This window comes from Mirounga angustirostris, unplaced genomic scaffold (genome assembly GCF_029215605.1).
Source record: "Mirounga angustirostris isolate CCGP_5_RB_7025 unplaced genomic scaffold, mMirAng1.0.hap1 SCAF_3, whole genome shotgun sequence".
Lineage (NCBI taxonomy): Eukaryota > Metazoa > Chordata > Mammalia > Carnivora > Phocidae > Mirounga > Mirounga angustirostris.
In genome coordinates this window covers 129,609,176-129,628,592 of record NW_026991711.1, presented here as the reverse complement: position 1 = coordinate 129,628,592, position 19,417 = coordinate 129,609,176, and the positions used below count along the sequence as shown (strand labels likewise).

The following is a 19,417-nucleotide window of genomic DNA, read 5'->3' as shown; positions in this document are numbered from 1 at the left end:
AAAAGAGAATGAGCTTTCTCTTTTAGATTACCTCCAACCTTACTTGGACTGATTAGCTCCAATGAGGACCCATTATAATCCCAAACCCTAATATCATGGCCTCTGTTGACTTGCTTGTGTTTATGTTACATGCCTACTCTTGATGCTAAGGATACGGTCAGCCCCACTCACTAAATCACATGGACAGAGAATAGAGGAAAAGGCGATCCCAAACAAAGTCAAGGCAATGATGCCAGAAGAGGGAGTAGCCACTTGCATAGTAGAAGCCGTAGATGTCCACTTCAGCTGACAGGAGGTTACAGGTAATGGTATGGATGGACACCAGGTTAGAGAGAATTAAGATGCAACTGAATGATAGGGAAGTGAATTTGGCAAATACCCACCTCCTTTTGTTTTTTAAGAGCATCAAGGAATGAAAATAACATGACAAAATAGTGGCTTGAGACAGTAAGATCTCCAATAAATACTTTTTTTTTTACCATGGGAGATATTGAGCACATTATAGGTCAAGCCAAAAGATGGAACCCAAGTCCCCCAGGAGATCTTGAAAAGTTGGAATTTATAATATAGAGCAATCCTTAAAAAGGAACTGGGATGCTTCTTCCTCTTGGCACAATAAGATCAAATATAGAGAGTAAAATAGGATTACATTCTGAAGACCATTGAAGGGCATTTGAATGTTCATACCCAGTAGGCTCTGTTTTTTCAGAGATGAGATTTTTATCTGAAAGTGTGGTAGACAAAGGTATGTTCAGAAGCTGAATATTTTAGTTGGTTACATTTGCAAGTTTCACCATAGGAAGTGAGAAGGGATCTACACAAAGGAATAAAATAATCACACTATATGTTAAATTATCTTAATTTGTATTTTATGTGTTTTCTTGTGTATTTTATGCCTTTCAGACAATTGTAAGCTCCATGAGAACAAGGATCACATTTGTTTTTTTCTGCATCATATACCCATTATTCAGCACAGTGCCTAACACAGAATTAGAATTCCAGCAAAAAACTGTCAAATAATCACTTGAATAAACCAATGGTCCCTTGGGCCTTCTGCTTTTGGTTGATTCACCTTGGAAATTAACTAACCATAATTTTGAAGTAATGAGACAATAAAAATTATCCTGGGATGATAAAAATTTCAAAAGCATTCCCTGTCAAAGAAAATTTTCCTAAACCTACTTCCATGCTAGCAAAATTAGCTAACTCATTTGCTAAAATACCATTTGACTCCAAGGTCTGCAACACTGTTAGAATTAGTGGTACAGGGTGCCTGGGTGGCTCAGTTGGTTGGGCGACTGCCTTCGGCTCAGGTCATGATCCCGGAGTCCCAGGATCGAGTCCCTCATCGGGCTCCCTGCTCAGCAGGGAGTCTGCTTCTCCCTCTGACCCTCCCCCCTCTCGTGCTCTCTCTATCTCATTCTCTCTCTCAAATAAATAAATCTTTAAAAAAAAAAAAGAATTAGTGGTACATTTAACTAGACAGATTACCTACATGAAGGAACAAATAGACCATTGTTTGACTTAAGTCTACATGCAAACAGGAAAAAACAACTGCAAGACAATATATTCTCAGAGAAGATTAGTCTAGTCACTGTGCTAGTGGAGCTGGAGGAATAGTCTAGACTACTCTGTGTTAAGAACCTATTCCACTCATCATCAATTATTTTTATAAATGGCTGCCATAGTGAGGTTTGCCACCTGTCTGTTATTTCCAGCGAGAAGCCAGACTGGTCTGTGGTATAGATTCACAACCAAAGAGCAAAAATAGTCAACAAGCATTTATGAACTATCTAGCTGATGCCAGTCACTCATCTAGGTATTTGGGCTATGAAGATGAAGAAAGCACAGTCCCTGACCTTCGATACCTATAGTTTATGGATGGGAAGAATAGACATTTGAAAGATAATTTCAATATAATAATTCATAGAATTATGAGAAAGTGACTTGGAAACAGAGAAAGGCCCCTTAGCCCAACCTGGGCCAGCAGGTAATAATATTTCAAGATAAGAGAATATGTGATCTGCTGCTTGAAAAAATGTACTAGTGTTAGTTGGATCAAAAAGGAAAGTGGAGAGAGGTTGGAAACTATTGTTGGCAGAAGTGTGTGAGGCCTGGACATGTGATGTGTAATAATAGCAGAAGCAGTTCAAGGTTCTAACACTGGGAGGGACCTAGAGAGGAGGGCTACTGCCATTGGTTCGGGAACTATCAAATGAAAATAAAGTGCTGCCCTTGAGAATTTTCTCAAAAACTCTATTTTGCTTATATTACTCCTCAAATATATATTTTATTACAGTTTTAACGACAGCCATGTCTCCATGTTACCTCATTTGAAAAACTAATGAGGATGGTACTTTCCTAACCCACTGACCCCCATTCTCCCGTCACCACCACCTCTGTAGCTTCTGTGTTCAAGAAGTAACTAGACTTTGGTGATTCTGAGCTGAAGGTTTGGCAAGACTGTGCAAAGAAATGATCGTAAACAGGTTGGCAGAGACCAACAGGAAGGAAAGCTTCATGTGTAGCACTAAGAAATTTGAATTTGTTCTTTAGCCCATGGTGCATTGGTTTTGCAGCAGGAGAGCACCTGGAGCAAGTCTCCGTATCAATGGACTCATCCTACAGCAGAAGTGAGGATAGATTGGAAGTGCAAAGACTTGGAAGGAAGCTATCTATAGCAAGCATCCAGGCAAAAGACAACTAAACAGTATAAGCACAAGGCTGGTAGAAATGAAGAAGAGGAAGGTGATGCCAAGGTGTCCAGCTTGGACCACCAGACTGTTAGATGGTCCAGAACTCACGATCAAAAGGAGAAAATGGGAGAGTCTGTTCAGTCAATTAGCATTTGCTTACTGGGTCAGTCACCTTTTTTAGGATCTGGGGCTGTGAAAACCAATATAACACAGTCTCTTTCTGCGGGTCTCTTATAACTCATTGTGGGTGAGGTAGGGTGGATAAACACATAAAAGATAACCTCAATAAACTGTTTAATAGAATTATGAGCATGGTGCTATAGAAACATAGAGGAAGGACCCTAGCTTCTTTTAAGTTGTTAACTAGGAGAGGAAGCAGGTCTGGGAAAATCATGGTAAATGTTTAATATTTTAATATCTTGATTTTGAGTAACTCTTGGAATGGGGAAGAAAACAAAGAAGTCCTTCAATGTTTTGGAAATGCGAGTCGAGTTTAAGAAGAGTCTGGAAGATTGTATAGGAACAATGCCTAAGAAGAAAGGTGTAACCCAAGGAGAACCCACTGAAAAATAATTATCTGGAACTCATATCTGAAATTCACATTGTATTTTAATATTTTTTTAAAGATTTTATTTATTTATTTGACAGAAAGAGAGAACACAAGTAGGCAGAGTGGCAGGCAGAGAAAGAGGGAGAAGCAGGCTCCCTGCTGAGCAGGGAGCCCGATGCGGGGCTCCATCCCAGGACCCTGGGATGATGACCTGAGCTGAAGGCAGACGCCCAACCGACTGAGCCACCCAGGTGCCCCCACATTGTATTTTAATTTAATAACGTTTTGTGATAAACATAGTAGAGAACCAAAACAACACTCATAATTCTAACAAGTTTTCATTCCATTAAAAAGTGAAGTGTGCCCCCTCTCACCATTCTCTGCCCTTTCGATCCCAACTCACAGAAACAGTGAACACCAACTTTTAAAGGGTTCACAGAGGAATTGGAGACAATACTGGGAAAAAAGGAAAAAGTAGATAACTATAAGAATCAAAGTTGTTGTGTCCCAAAAGGAAAACAGGAAGTATTTGTCATGTTTATAGTACCAAGTTGTGCAAACTTTTTATATGATTCATATTAAAAAAACCCAAAATTGTATTTTTGCAAAAAAAAAAAAATCAGCATGTTTTATGTAAATTTTAATTCCAGATTAGCTTTATGTAAAATTTGTTTTTTAAAAAAACAATCAGCTTTGGGCGCCTGGGTGGCTCAGTTGGTTAAGCAACTGCCTTCGGCTCAGGTCATGATCCTGGAGTCCCGGGATCGAGTCCCGCATCGGGCTCCCTGCTCGGCAGGGAGTCTGCTTCTCCCTCTGACCCTCCTCCCTCTCATGCTCTCTGTCTCTCATTCTCTCTCTCGCAAACAAATAAAATCTTAAAAAAAATAAATAAATAAAAATAAAATAAAATAAAAAAATTAAAAAACAATCAGCTTTGACATTTCGAGTGATTCCCAAGAAGAACTTTCCTGAACAGCTTTCTATGTTCACATAAGCCACAATTGTTTATAGAAGAGAATCAGAAGAAAGGCGAGATGGGAGCAAAGAGGTGGCAGAGAGCTGTCAGCTGATGCCCAAGCTGGGGAAATGGGCAGACCTACCAATGTCATTAATAGCTTGTGGTGTGACAGGAAATGGGGAGCTTTTGTGTGCCAGCCAGACCACTTAACTCTCAGATGTGTCTGGTTGAAGAGGTTAATATGTAAGTCTCTCTTAGCGAAAACTCAGGCTCTGCTGAGATTATATGATCCAGGAGGTGCCTATGTGTGGCCCAAAAGAGTTTGGGCAGGTACCACAGAGAGGTGGGTGTTTGATCCTCCTGATCAGAGGTCTGACGTTCTGGGGATCAAAAGCAAGCCCCTTGAAGCTTGTTTTCATAAGTGTGTTAAGACTGGAGATATATTTGATAGGACCTGCTTTCTGCAGCTTTGCCTTATTGCTACTCAGCTGTTGTGGAGATAAGGTGGAGTTTGCCTTTCAATATAGGATGAAATGTCTGAATCCAAACTGAAATAATTTTGCAAAGTGAATTTATCTCCCCTAAACCTCCCCACTCCCATCCACCCTCACACCCACAAAAGGTTTCTGAAAAGAATATAACTAAGCATCTGACTGAATGTTTTAGGGTAAGGGAAGCAGTCATTCTTTTGAAAGTAATTTACCATACAAGGCTGCAAAGCTCTATAAGCCACTCTCTATTTTTGTTAATAGTAAAATACATTAAAACACTTGAAGCATTGTGCCTTAAATGATTTAAACCTTATAGTAAACCTTCGTTCTGTTGCTGTGATCTATTTGCGATTTTGTAAGACATTTTATAGGATCCTCCTTCTTCCCAGGATTGCTTTATCTGGATTTATTTTTTTCCCAAAAGAACACATTTGCATTTTTTTATAAACTCAAATATTACAAATGGCTTTTAATGAAATAGAGACTCCTCATACCAAATCCTTTTCTATTTCAGCTGTGTCTTTTGACATTTATATCTTTACTTCTGCATAATATGCTTGTAACTGTTACTTCCGGATTCTCACTCTTTTCTTATATAGTAGATGAAGATTTCTCTCTCTCAAATTATCTTTCCTTTTAAAAATGAAGCAAGATGAAACCAGAGAAGGAGACAAACCATAATCTTAATCTTAGGAAACAAACTGAGGGTTGCTGGAGGGGAGGGGGATGGGGTAACTGGGTGATGAACATTGGGGAGGGTATGTGTTCTGATGAGCACTGGGTATTATATAAGACTGATGAATCACAGACCTGTACCCCTGAAACAAAAAAATACATTATATGTTAATTAATTGAATTTAAATTAAAAATACTAAAATAAATGAATAAAATATAGAACACTTAAAAAAAAAGAAAGAAATATATCCAAAGAAAAGATGAGTACAGGATGTCCACAACCGTGGCCAACTAATCATGTACAAAAAAAAAAAAAGAATTAAAAAAATGTATCTTTCCTTATTTATTTATTTATTTATTTATTTATTTATTTATTTGACAGAGAGAGACACAGCAAGAGGGAGCACAAACAGGGAGAGTGGGAGAGGGAGAAGCAGGCTTCCCGCTGAGCAGGGAGCCCAATGCAGGGCTTGATGCAGGACTCAATCCCAGAACCCTGGGATCATGACCTGAGCCGAAGGCAGACTCTTAACAACTGAGCCACCCAGGCACCTCTTATCTTTCCTTTTTGACCATACCCTAATATATGGAGATATAACACCATGTTCAAAATTAGTTGTATTTCTCTTTTGGTACACTTTTTTCCCTAGAATGAATACTTGCTTTTGATTGTGGTTTTTTTTTTTTTTTTTTAAGATTTTATTTATGTATTTGAAGAAAGAGAGAGGAGAGAGCACAAGCAGGGGGAGCAGCAGTGGGAGAGGGAGAAGCAGGACCCTGGGATCATGACCTGGGCCGAAGGCAGACACTTAACCAACTGAGCCACCCTGGTGCCCCTTTGATTGTGTTTTTAACCATGTTTAGCTGGATGTCCAGTTTAGCTTTTTTTTTTTTTTTAAGACTTCGAGTTTTTTGAATTAGTTTTAGGTTCACAGCAAATTTAAGAGGAAGCCACAGAGATTTTCTATATACTCACTACCCACACACATGCATAGCCTCCCCCTTAATCCATATCCCCCACCAGATTGGTACATTGGTTGCAATTGATGGACCCAGATTAGTACATTATAATCATCAAAGTCTATAGTTTATAATAGAGTTCACTTTTGTGTTGTACATTCTGTGGGTTTGTACTAATGTATAATGTCATGTATCCATCATTATATTATCATGCAGAGTATTTTTGCTGCCCTAAAAATCCTCTGTGCTCCATCTGTTCACACCCTTACCCCAACCTCCAACCCTAAGCAACCACTGATCTGTTTTCTGTCTCCATAGTTTTGCCTTTTCCAGAATGAAATATCGTTGGAATCATACAGTGTGCATGTAGCCTTTTCAGAGTGGCTTCTTTTACTTAGCAATATGCACTTAAGATTTCTCCACGTCTTTTCATGGCTTAACAGTTCATTTCTTTTTAGCACTGAATAATATGCCATTGATTGGATATATCACAGTCTATCTATTCACCTACTGAAGGACATCTTGGTTGCTTCCAAGATGTGGCCACTATGAATAAAGCTGCTATAAACATCGTGTTCAGGTTTTTGCATGAACAGAAGATTTCAAATCCTTTGGTAAATAACAAGAAATGCCAGTGCTGGATTGTATGTTTAGAGTACGTTAGTTTTGTAAGAAGCCACCAAACTGTCTTCCAAAGTAGCTGTATGATTTTGCATTCCATTCAGTAAAGAATGAGTCCCTTTTACTCCCCATCCTCATCAACATTTGGTGTTAGTGTTCTGGAGTTTGGCCATTCTAAGTGTGTAGTGGTATCTCATTATTGTTTTAATTTGCATTTCCTTGATGACATATGATATGGTGCATCTTTTCATATGCTTATTTACCATCTGTATATATTCTTTGGTGAGGTGTCTGTTAAGGTCTGTGGCCCATTTTTATGTGGATTGTTTGTGTCTTATTGTTGAGTTTTAAGTGTTCCTTGTACTTTTTAGATAACAGTATTTCACGAGATGTGTCTTTTGCAAATATTTTCTCCTAGTTTAGCTTTTGATTTTGATCACTTTTGTTACTCCTTCCCCAAATGCTCAAACATGTAAAGTAATCTACAGATTTTATTATTTTTCTTGGAGACCTCCCTCCCAGAGTCTTCCACCCCCTTGCTCCTTTCTGAATGGATTGATTTCCGTTTGCTGCCCCACTGTCATTCTAGGCTTCCTTTTACCTCTTTTTTGTGTTAGATGCCTTATATCCAGGATCTCATGTCTTTAATTTTTCTTTATTTTCTCCATTTTCCTTGGCATCTGACATAGCTTTCTATTGTCTGTGAGTCTTGCACACACGGGAGTTTGAGCTCTTTTTTCATCATTAGATCCCTCTATGTGCTTGTTACTTCCACCATTCTCTGCAGTTACCATGTAAGCATCTACTTTCCTGTTCCCAAAATGTCTTCCACTGATGTCTCTTTTCCATTATCCCCTCCCCCATGGATTTATCCCCATTTTAAATTCCTTTAATATCATTTTAGTAAGGTCTGAGGAGAGAAAGATAGTAAATGTATGTGGCCCATCCACTATGTTTCATTGGATGTCCAAGTTTAACTTTTGATGGATTAATTTGCCTGAGGATTTAAGTACAAATTCAAACATTTTTTTGAAAATATATTTGTCTCCTTAGAGAAGTTTTTTGTTGTTGTTGTTGGGTTTTTTTTGTTGTTGTTTTTTTGGTTTTTTGGGGTTTTTTTTGTGGGGCTTGCAACTGTGACATGAAGGGAGTAGACCTGCTATACATGTGTACAGGTGGAGGATGATGAGAAAATTCTGTCTCAAAATTTATCCAATTACTGGATTATCTAATCCCCTTCTCTAACTCTTAGTTTACAGCTGCTATTATGGGTTGATTGCTGGCTTGAGAGATTAGGAAAGAAAAGAAAAAACAACTACCATCTGTATTGGCACTTAATTTAAAGCTTTGGGAGGAGATAGCTATGAAAAACAATGACTAAACTAAGATTTTTATCTTGTTTTGCTGGGTATTTCTTTATTTAGCACCCAAAATTGGGAATTGATTATTTCTGCCTGTCCTTTATGCATTCAGCAAAAGTTACTGTGTCTTCTATATGGAAAAAATCATGAGAGAATATTTCCTGTTGCTTCCAAAAACTATTAAACACACACACGCACGCACATACACATGCCTCAAGATTTTATATGTGTAAGGCCGTTTTACCTTATTAAAACAAAATGCAGAACTTGTAATTCATGAAAGTGAAACTCTTGTCTCTAAGAAGGCAGTGCTAAGTGTTCAAGAAATGAACTTAAATGTCACTGTACTTATATTTTATCAATGCCAATGATAAAATATAAATACATTCTTTCATAATCTTTCTCTTTGGTAAAATACAAAAGAAAGAACTTTTATCTTAGCAATACTGACAGAATAAAAACGCTTTCTATAATTTGAAATTGATATAACAAAAAATAATAAGAATAACCCTTAATTTGTGTATGTGTGCCTGCTTGCGTGTATGTATAGATAGAAGCTTTAAAATGTAAAAGGGTAATTTTAAACTTTTTTTTCTTTTAAGTGATTAGTCTAAGATATTATCTGGTGATTAAATAATCAGGAAGTTTGCCTCTCTATTCATTTTAGATGTCAAATATCTTCAGGTTTAATGAGTGCCCTCTTTTATTGAAACATTTAATTATCTTCTCTTGATGGTAATCTCCACACCACTGCAGCAAAATTTATCATATCAACACAGAGCTACAGCTCAGCCAGGGAGACTGATGGCTGGGCGAAGGTCTAAACCCTGGAGTGAGGTGAGCAGCTCCATATACCCTGAGATTGTCAAAAATGGCCTTATGCGGCTGGAGGTTGCACCAATTTGACAGACCCAATGGTGCAGAAAATTGGTCTATGGAATAGAATACTAAATATTTACTGTGAATATCCAAAGCATAAATGAATCATTTCATCTTTTTCATCATCATCAACCAAAGGACTGCCCATTTGGTAGCATGTATGTCTACTCTCAAGATTAATCATTCATTTATTTTAAGTAAAATAGCTCAACTTCCTCAAGGTCCCTTCATTCTCTAAAAGAATATGAATACCATGATGAAGATTGCGTTTTGTGTACTTGCAAGGTCCTTATAGCTGGACTAAGACATGTTTTGTTACTTTAATGGTAACATAAGGAAAGGGAGAGAGAGTGGAAGGAGGTCTCATCCAACTTCTTTTGTCCACTATATAATACACTCTTTCATTCATTTTCTCATTTAACCCTATGTCAGATATGTAGATAGAATTATTAATATTGTCTCTGTTTAACAGAGAAAACTGGGACCAGAGTCATTAAGTAATCTGCCCCAAGGCACTCTGCGAGTTTATCAGAATGCTAAGATTTAAATCCAAGTCTGCCTGACCTCAAAACCTGTGTTTGTTTGTTTGTTTTTCTATTACAGCTTTCTGTATCCCATATGGTTTTTCTTAGTCGTGAGAAATGTTGTCCTTCACAGAGGAAATTAAGTTCATTATTGTTTTCGTTGTCCTTTATTGATATTAACCACAGTTTGGTCTGTAGTCAGCAAATAATCACAGTAAATAAAAGAAGCAGGTAGGAACCACATAGAGGTAAAAAGCTAGTCCATTCATCAGCAGGTAACATTAACACTTGCTGAAGAGACGCTATTGACCTCAGTTGGACTAATTTTAGAACTATTGGCTTCCATTGCAAACTCTAGACACACACCAGTGAATGCAGCTGGTTTCAGTTCCTCAGGGAAATAAACTTCAACAGTAGCAATCGAAGAATCTAAAACAAAGAGGAATTGGAGAGTAGTTCTTATTCGGGGATTTCTTCAGAAGAAAACTTGCCTCACTTTGTACAAAATAAATACTCCAGAAGAGTTGTGTGTTAATTAATATGTTTGAATTTGAATGATCATTTGAAAACCATTTCCTGTTTATAGGTAATTTAATGTGAATTATACTTTAAACTTTAAAAAAAGCACTCATCCTATAATTTATTTAATACAAATTAAATTTCAATTATTTGACTCATATTTTATAGTATTTCAATTATGACTATTATGTACTATGTGTTTTCTGCCAGGTCTCTATTCATAATAACAATTTCAGTTTGTTTCTCCCAGTTTGTTGGGGGTTTTTTGTTGTTGGTGGTGGTTTTTTGTTTTGTTTTGTTTTGTTTTTTAATTTTGAAGACTCTCTGATATCCATGGTTCTTTATAAGTTAACAAAGTATTTTTCTGTTTATTGTTATACTCAACTCCTCCATTCTTCTATTTGCCCTTCAGAAAACTCAAGTGGTAAACAATACTGAAATATATAGCATAAGCTACACTATAGGGAAAAAAAATTTTTTAAGATTTTATTTATTTATTTGACAGAGAGAGTGAGAGAACACAAGCAGGGGGCAGGGGCAGAGAGAGAGGGAGAAATAGGCCCCCTACTGAGCAGGGAGCCCAACAAATGGGGCTTGATCCGAGGAGCCCAGGATCATGACCTGAACCAAAGGCAGACACTTAACTGACTGAGCCACCCAGGCACCTCTACACTGTAGGAAAAAATTAAACCTCTTTAGGTAATTTCTTTAACTCTTAGTTAAAAACTCTTAGTTTTTACTAATTCCTTAAGTCCTTAAGCGTCTGCCTTCCGCTCAGGTCATGATCCCAGGTTCCTGGGATCGAGCCCCACATCGGGCTCCCTGCTTGATGGGGAGCCTGCTTCTCCTTCTCTCACTCCCCCTGCTTGTGTTCCCTCTCTCGCTATGTCTCTCTCTGTCAAATAAATAAATAAAATCTTAAAAAAAACACACACACTATAATACAGTGCTGTTCTAGATGATATAGAATATATACCAATATAGTCCAAGATAGTTGATTTGTTTCTTTTGTCTTTTTTTCTGCAGTATCCTCAGAGATTTAGAACAGTGATTGCTACATTGGTAATGGTCAACAAATATTTGTTGAAAACTGAATGAATTGAACAAGGGATTGGAAAGCAGGAAGAATGTAGTTTCAGTTGTAGAGTATATATGGAAATTTAAGGCTAAAAATTAGGTTCAGATCCAGAAAGGTTTTATGTAGAAAATATTGTATAATCATAAAAACTTCAGGAAGCAAGAAATTGGGCTAGAACTTTTTGAAATAATTTTCTATATTTACTTCAATATTTATCAGCAGTAGACTATCATATTTAAAAGTCAATTCATTTCTCTTTCCCTAGAGGTAATTATTATTCTTAAATTGGTTTAAATCATTCCTATTTATGTTTTTATACTTGCACTATGCAAGTATATTATGTATTGACAACAATATCTAGTATTGATTAGTATGTTTGTAAAATATACATAAATAACCACTATGGTAAAAAAAAATGCACATTCTCTTCTATAACTCATGATTTTTCCTTTAGCTTTGTATGCTGTATATTTCCATTTTGATACAGTTAGCCCTGAGTGACTCTTTTTAATTGTTCTTATGGCACACAATTTTATGTTTATGTCATGTTTTACTTATGGATTTATTTATCAATTCTATTGCTTGAAATTGAGGTAGTTTCCAAAGTTTGGCTAATATGAACAATGCACTAGTGAACATCCTTATCCATATCTTTGTGTGCACATGTGTACTTTCCTACCCTAGGATATATATGTAGAAATGTAATTGTTTGCTTACAAGTTTTGAGTACCTTCAACTTTACTAGATACTATCAAACTCTTCTCCTAAGTGCTTTACAATTTACAGTTCCCTCTGTAATAATTTCAAGTTCTCTTTTCCCAGCAATTTATCAACTTTGCTATTGTTGAATTAAGTGTGAAATGTCTTTTTGTATGGATTTCATTTGAGTTTCTCTGATTATGAAGGAAAGTGAGCAACTGATAGCATAAATATTGACCATTCTCATTTCCTTTTCTGTCAATGGTATTGTTCATTGCTTATTGGAATATCTTCTAGGCATGACAAATCTCATTTACAAGTTTTTAGCTTATCTTTATATTTTAACTTTGTTTATGGATTATTTTATTATACAAACATTATCAGGTTTATCAATCCTTACTATTATGTTGCTTTTACGGGTTTTTAAAAAAAATATTTTCTCCTTGAATATCATATTTTATTCTTTGAATTTAAATATTAATTTGGGGGAGAATTGACATCTACATGATATTGAGTCCTCCTATTCATATATTGGATATGGTATATCTCTCGATTTATATGTGTCTTTCCATACAGTTATATCATGCCATTACGATTATGCATATCTTTAAAAATATGTAGTGTTTTTATTGCCACTGCTATTTAAAAAACATTTTATTTGGTTATTATTTATGTACCTCAACCGTCATGATTTTCATGTATCAAGTATATATTTCATATATCCGGTAACCTTGCTAAATACTCTTATTAATTCCAATAGCTTGTCAGCAAATTCCCCTGAATTTTCTGTGGACACAGTTCTGTTGTGTTCAAATAATGTATCCATTTCCAATGATTAAGTATCTTATCACTTCTTATTTTATTGCATTAGCTAGGAATTCCTGTGATATAGTCTGGAAGCAGTGATAGTAAACATCCTTATCTGGTTTCCACCTTTAATTGTAATATTTCTAAATTTTCACTTTTAAATGTGTCATTTGCTATAGATTTTGGTAGATATTCCTGTCAGATTAAGGAAGTTCTATTTTATTAATAGCTTGCTTAGCATGTTTTTCAAAGTAAATACTGGATTGTAGGCTCTTCTACATATTTTGAGAGCGCATAAGCTTTTTTTCTCCATTAATCTGTTGATGAGATGAATTACATTAATAGATTTTTCTATTATTGAACAACCCTTGCATTTATTTGAAAAACTCTTCCTAGTCATGATTTTTTCTTATACACTGCTTGTTGCATTTGATATTTCATTTTGTATTTCAACATCTATAGTCTAAAATCAGAACAGTATATAACTTCATTTTCTCAGTCGTTATGGGTATCAAGTTTCCAGAAATCTCTAAATATGCCAAGGAACTTTCTCTCTCTCTCTCTCTCTCTCTCTCTCTCTCTCGTGTGTTTGTGTGTGTGTGTGTGTGTAGCTGGTTGATTCTGCAACTAATTCTAATTTTAGGCTATTTTATAAAATATTGGAAAGCCATATTCAATGTCCTTTTCCCTAGATTTGGATGCACATGCTTTCCTATCTGCAACATTTTTTTTTATTATTCTCCATCTTACAAAATCAGCAACATTGGGGTGCCTGGGTGGCTCTGTTGGTTAAGAGTCCGACTTGATTTCAGCTCAGGTCATGATATCAGGGTGATGAGATCAAGCCCGGAGTCAAGCTCTGCACTGAGCCTGAAACCTGCTTAAGACTTTCTCTCCCTCTCCCTCTGTCTCCCTCGCCCCGCCCCGGCCTCGCATCACTTGCTCGCTCACTCTCTCTAAAAACTAAAATAAATAAATGAATAAACAAATCATAAAATCATGCATCATTAAGGTGAACACAAAAAATTTAAAATTATGGGGCTCTGTGTGGCTCAGTCGTTGGGCGACTGCCTTCGGCTCAGGTCATGATCCCGGGGTATTGGGATCGAGCCCGGCATCGGGCTCCCTGCTCCGCGGGAAGCCTGGTTCTCCCTCTCCCACTCTCCCTGCTTGTGTTCCCTCTCTCGCTGTGTCTCTCTCTGTCAAATAAATAAATAAAATCTTTTAAAAAAAATCTTAAAAAAAAAAACCCTTACAATCTTCCAAGTTTCTGTAATTTTTAGCGCTGCTTTTCTGAATCATTTTTTAATGACCGTGGGCAAAATCTGCCTTTTTCCCTGGTAACCTTGGCATTTGACGCGTGCGCTCTTCTCAGTTAATGTTCACAGCAGCGAGAACAGTGGAGGCAGGAGGTGGGAGCAGCTCCCCCTCAAGACTCGGGAGTCACCGCAAGCCTGTAACAGCCTGAGGCCTCCCTCCTAGGCTGGCTCATTCTCTAGGGCCTGTAACCGCTCATTTCAAATATGGAATGAAAAAAAAAGATACAATGCATAAATTCCACTAACTTTGACAGAGCAAACGAGACTTTTTGTGTGTGTCTGTTTTACATGGAGTATGAATAACGACCTTATGAAATAGGTGCATTTACACGGATTGCATTTATGGCTTTCTACAACCCTCGTTCCCCTTTTCCCCTCTGCTATCTTAATGTATTCTTTTGGGTTTCACTCAAGCCTTTCCTTTTCAGGGAAGCTGGGCATCTTTGAGCCATTTTGCCTACTTTTTATTAAATGACAATGGATAATATTAATAAATTGATGATATGAGTGACCAGTTATTGAACACTTGACTATATGCAAGGCTCTCTTCCAGAAATCTTACATATTTTATCTCATTTAATTCACACAATAACTCAATGGATTAGGTACTACTCTTATTACTCTCATTTTATAGATGTAAAAACTGAAGCACAGAAAGGTTCATCACTTGCCTAAGATCACACAGGTGGAAGGGGCAGAAGACTAACACAGGCTGTCTGATCTCAGAACCTAGTCTCTTCACTATTACTCAGGGATATATGGTAACCAGGGAGACCGAGCTCTGCCAATAGACAGGCTGGCAAATATTTTAATTCCACTAAGAAATAGGATGCCTCAGGTAATTTAAAGTTCATATCTTTCCAAAACCTCTTTGAGAAGTATTTCCACAGGTGAGAATTTGAGGTCACTTGACAGTTCAGTGTGAAAGAGATACTGGGATGAACAGCAAATCTCAGCTTCACTTACTATCTGTGGAAGCTTGACAAGTTTTATCACCACCCGGAGCTTAACTTTCCTAATGTATTAAATAGTGACAATAATACGTGAGTGTTACTGGGAAGACTGAGATATCAGAGGGTAATTCCCAGAATACAGTTAAGTACATCCTCAATTAATATTAGCTCATGTCCACCTTCTTCAGTCAACTATAGTGCCAACTATGAATTTCCCTGGGGTAGGATGAGCCTGGGGAATGAGTTCAAGGGGAAGGAAGGAAGTATTGATTAGCCGAGGAGGAACATTGCATTATTAATTTTTGTATCTCCCTCAATCAGTATCTTCAATGATGAGTGCATAACAAATGTTTGTTATTAAAATTGGTGAGTAAAAATGTCATAAAATTAAGTAGTCAGTGGTTATTTTAAATATATAAGAATAAAGTCTTTCCAAGTATTTGACATGCATTTTAGAGGACTGAGGTAAACATAACATGCATGTTCCTGGGAAATTATTTACAATTAAGGAAGATTGATGGGGGCCCCTTATTAATTTCTGACTTAAAGATACTCAGTTTTTACTGTGACACCATTTCTTGTTCTCTGACATGCTTAGGCTCGCATTTGTTTGATCATTCATTAAATTACCTGATTTATCTTCTAGACCAAAAACAGAAGATGCTTGGGTATTTGCAAAGCCTAATGCCATTCAGGCTCTTGGTGTGATGTCGTTTGGTGAGTATATGATTTCACAGGCCCTTTCTCAATATGGAGTCTTCGGTATAATGAAAAAGTTTTCCTGACTTTCTCCCTTTTGAACTGCTAGAGCATAAAGTTTCTGGAGAACAAATGTCCAAAGTTTTAGACTTCCTATTAGCACCATATGGTCTAGTTTGCGCCAACATAAAATTAGGCTCAAACTTTTCTCACTCATCACTAAAATTTGATTTAATATGGACAAGTCTCTTTCTCATGCAGAAAACTCATTACAGTCATCTTATTTTTTAACTTGTAAATCTAGCAAGTGTTATGTGCTTATTCAAAACCTTGCACATAAAGTATTACAAATTGGCCAGATGTCTAAAGCTACTCTGTTATATCCCAGATTGGAAAGGAAGCCAGGGACTGAAAGCATAGTGTTGTTTAGATTTCCTTTAAGATTGGAAGGCCACTAGGAAATGGAAAATGGGAGAGAAAGTTGGATAGGCCTGGTTTATAGCAAGAGTGACATGAAGAGACCACATAAGCCTAACGTGAGTGAAATTTCTCATTCCTACAGTTGTTAAAAAAAAGTTATTTTCGGACATAGCTAGTAATTTAATGTATTTGAACTTCGTAGCATTCCAAAGTCACATACATCTCTGAATTTTTAGAAGAAAAAAGAGAACCTTAGTGCTTGTGATGAAGGACAGTTGGAAGGCAGGCAGGCAGGGACAAGGGGCCCCTGCCCTAAGAGGAAACCAACCTTAAAAGGATTTTACATGGCCCTGGAAAGAGGCCTCCACCCTTTCCCATGTGATAGATAGATGACAAAAATCTGATTGCATGACAGGTGCAGGGAGGGTTAATCAGATTAAAACAGCCCTCCAACAAGCCCATAAAAACCCCTATAGATTTAGAAACTCCAATGGCAACCCTCTTGGGTCCCCTCCATCCTCGGGAGCTTTGTACTATCACTTTGCTATTGCTCAGTAAACTTGCTTCGCTGCCCACCACTCTGTCCGGTCTACCTCTTCATTCTTCGAAGCCACGTGACCAAGAACCATGGGCACCAAAGGAGAAGGAAATCCAGTAACATTTGCTTTAATGGTGCTCTTTTTTTTTTTTTTTCTTTTTTGTATTGCAGCATTTATCTGCCACCATAACTGCTTCTTAGTTTATGGTTCTTTGGAAGACCCCACAGTAGCTAACTGGTCCCGCATCATCCATGTGTCCACCTTGGCTTCTGTACTTATCAGTACTCTCTTTGCTACATGTGGATACTTGACCTTTACTGGCTTCACCCAAGGTAAAATGAGAGATTCAGTTCTCATCATATTTCGTTATTCACATGGACTGGTTCTGTCGCTTCTCATTTTGGGCACAATTATACCCAGTATTCTACTTCAGAGTATCATTATCTCTTCTGTCCATTCTCTTCTCTACCTTCCCACCTCTGCTGTTTCTGTTTTCCGGATTTTCTCCCTTTTGAACTGCTAAACTTGTTTCTGTAGTTCCTTTCCTCTCTTCTTCCATGCTTTCACTTAAAAGCACTTGAAATCTGGCTTCCCTCTCCACTGCAGCTTCACTTTCAGAAATACCAGCATCCTCTCACTCTTCAAAGTGAATAATCTTGGTTCTGATGCTCATGCACCTCTGTGAATCACTTAACAGTTCTGAACATCCTGTCTTTCCTCCCATAGGAGAAGGAGCACTACCATATCATCATTCACTCTTTCTCCCTGAGTGATTGCTCTTTGCTTTCTCTTACCTTCTCTCCCTTTCTCCTCCCACCTTCCATTAACTGGCTCAGGCAAGTTGCCTTCTTTTCTCTCAACAAATTCCCTGGAGATTGTCATTGTTTTATAAACTCTAGTCCAGACCTTTCTTTTCATCTCCAGCCTCTTGCCTGCAGGACATTCCTACTTAGTTATCCCATTCTTGCCTTAAACACAAAACATCATCTTTCCCACAGAACCAGCCCCACCCCTTCCCTCCCCTCCTCCACCACCTGACACTGAATTTATTTTCTTTTCCCTGTTCACCCAGGCCCAACAGCTGAGTGGCTATCTCTTCTTCCTTTGACCTGTGCACTCACTCCTCTGTGTAGTATTAATACCCTGGTAAATGCTGTGATTCAAACATGTCACAGCTTTTGCAGGTCTATTATCTCATATGACCTTGAAACAACCCTGTGAAGGTAAGTGGAATAACTAGTTTTACCCCCTGCTTAAAACACAAAGAGGTGAAGGAACCTGCCCAAGCTGGCTGGTGACAAAGTAGAAAACAAGTCTCCTGACTTCCACTTCAATTTTCATTCCATTCTCTCTTGCTGTCTACCCCACTTGGGTCAAATGCGACCCATTAAAAGCTGTCTCTTATCCTCCAGCTCTTCTTCACTTAGTTTTCAGATGATACTAGGTACTCTTGGGTGTATTGTTTCAAATAGAGGCTACAGGTAACTATGATTATGGGCAGAGATTGCTCAAGAAATAAAGAAAAAAGTAAGAATGGCTTCAAAACAGAGGGTTTAACATAATTCCAATGCCATCAAAAATACAATCCATGTATGTGCCATTAGAATGCAGCAATGAAGTGACCGTGAAAGTCTTGAGAAAAATTGTGTTTCAGAACACTGCCATGTATCACTATTGCTACATCATTTGCCAAGGTGAATGGCCTGTAGGCTCCAGTCTGTACAAAACCTTGGCTTTTAAATGCCTTCCCTGTAAGACATAAGCCCTTTTTCTTAGTCACACCTTCCTAGTGTTGTTATTGGTGGTAATTGCTTAGATATAATTAAATCTTTATATAACAAAGCTGACGGGTTGGTTTTGGTTTGGGCTTTTTGTGTTTTGTTTTGTTTTGTTTTGTTTTTAACCTAGCTATAATTCCTGAAAATATACTTAGACTCAAGCTGGAATAAGCTGACATTGTTTCTTCAGGCCATTTCATTTTAGGCAAATCTGGTCTTACCTGTGCAAACTGCTTGCTTCTTTTTTTTTCCCTTTTAGTAGAGACATTTCAGCTTGTGAGGCAGTAAAGAAGTCGAGGTTGTTCTTGACATTCTCAGTCACTTTTTACTGAAGGTTAATGAACAGGGACCTTCTGTCCTCTTTTCTGAGTGGTAGAAGCTTTTCAGTCAACCTTGAAGCAGGTCTCTGCCACGACTGCTTGTGGTTTAATCCCTTTCTGCCTAAAAGGGACCCTAGAAAGTAATGTGCATTTGTTCCAGTTGATAGGAGGAGGGGAGAAGAGTCATTAAAGTAAGTCTTGGCAGAGGCGGGTCATTTAGCTTTTTAATTAAAGAAAAAAGGACAGAAGTATAGTTTTGTTTTCTTTTTAAATAGTGTAGTAGTGTGTGACTTTGATCTTATTTTTCTATTCAGTCTAACTGGAAAATGTGACCCAAATTTTAAAATGTAAGCATGTTATATTTAGGAAATAAATAGACCTGGGGCACCTGGGTGGCTGTTGTTAGGTGTGTGCCTTCGGCTCAGGTCATGATCCCGGGGTCCTGGGATTGAGCCCCGCATCAGGCTCCCTGCCCCGCAAGAGGCCTGCTTCTCCCTCTCCCACTCCCCCTGCTTGTGTTCCCTCTCTCGCTGTGTCTTTCTCTGTCAAATAAATAAATAAAATCTTAAAA

General features: G+C 37.6%; 1 protein-coding gene across 1 annotated transcript in view; it reads left to right on the top strand.

The window, feature by feature from the left end:
* Positions 1–19,417, top strand: part of SLC38A11 (solute carrier family 38 member 11) — a 52,336-nt gene that overhangs the window by 20,120 nt on the left and 12,799 nt on the right. The window contains exons 8-9 of the mRNA XM_045868722.3: positions 15,737–15,807; positions 16,919–17,080. Coding sequence (XP_045724678.1) covers positions 15,737–15,807; positions 16,919–17,080 — 233 coding nt within the window. The remainder of the gene's footprint in view (positions 1–15,736; positions 15,808–16,918; positions 17,081–19,417) is intronic.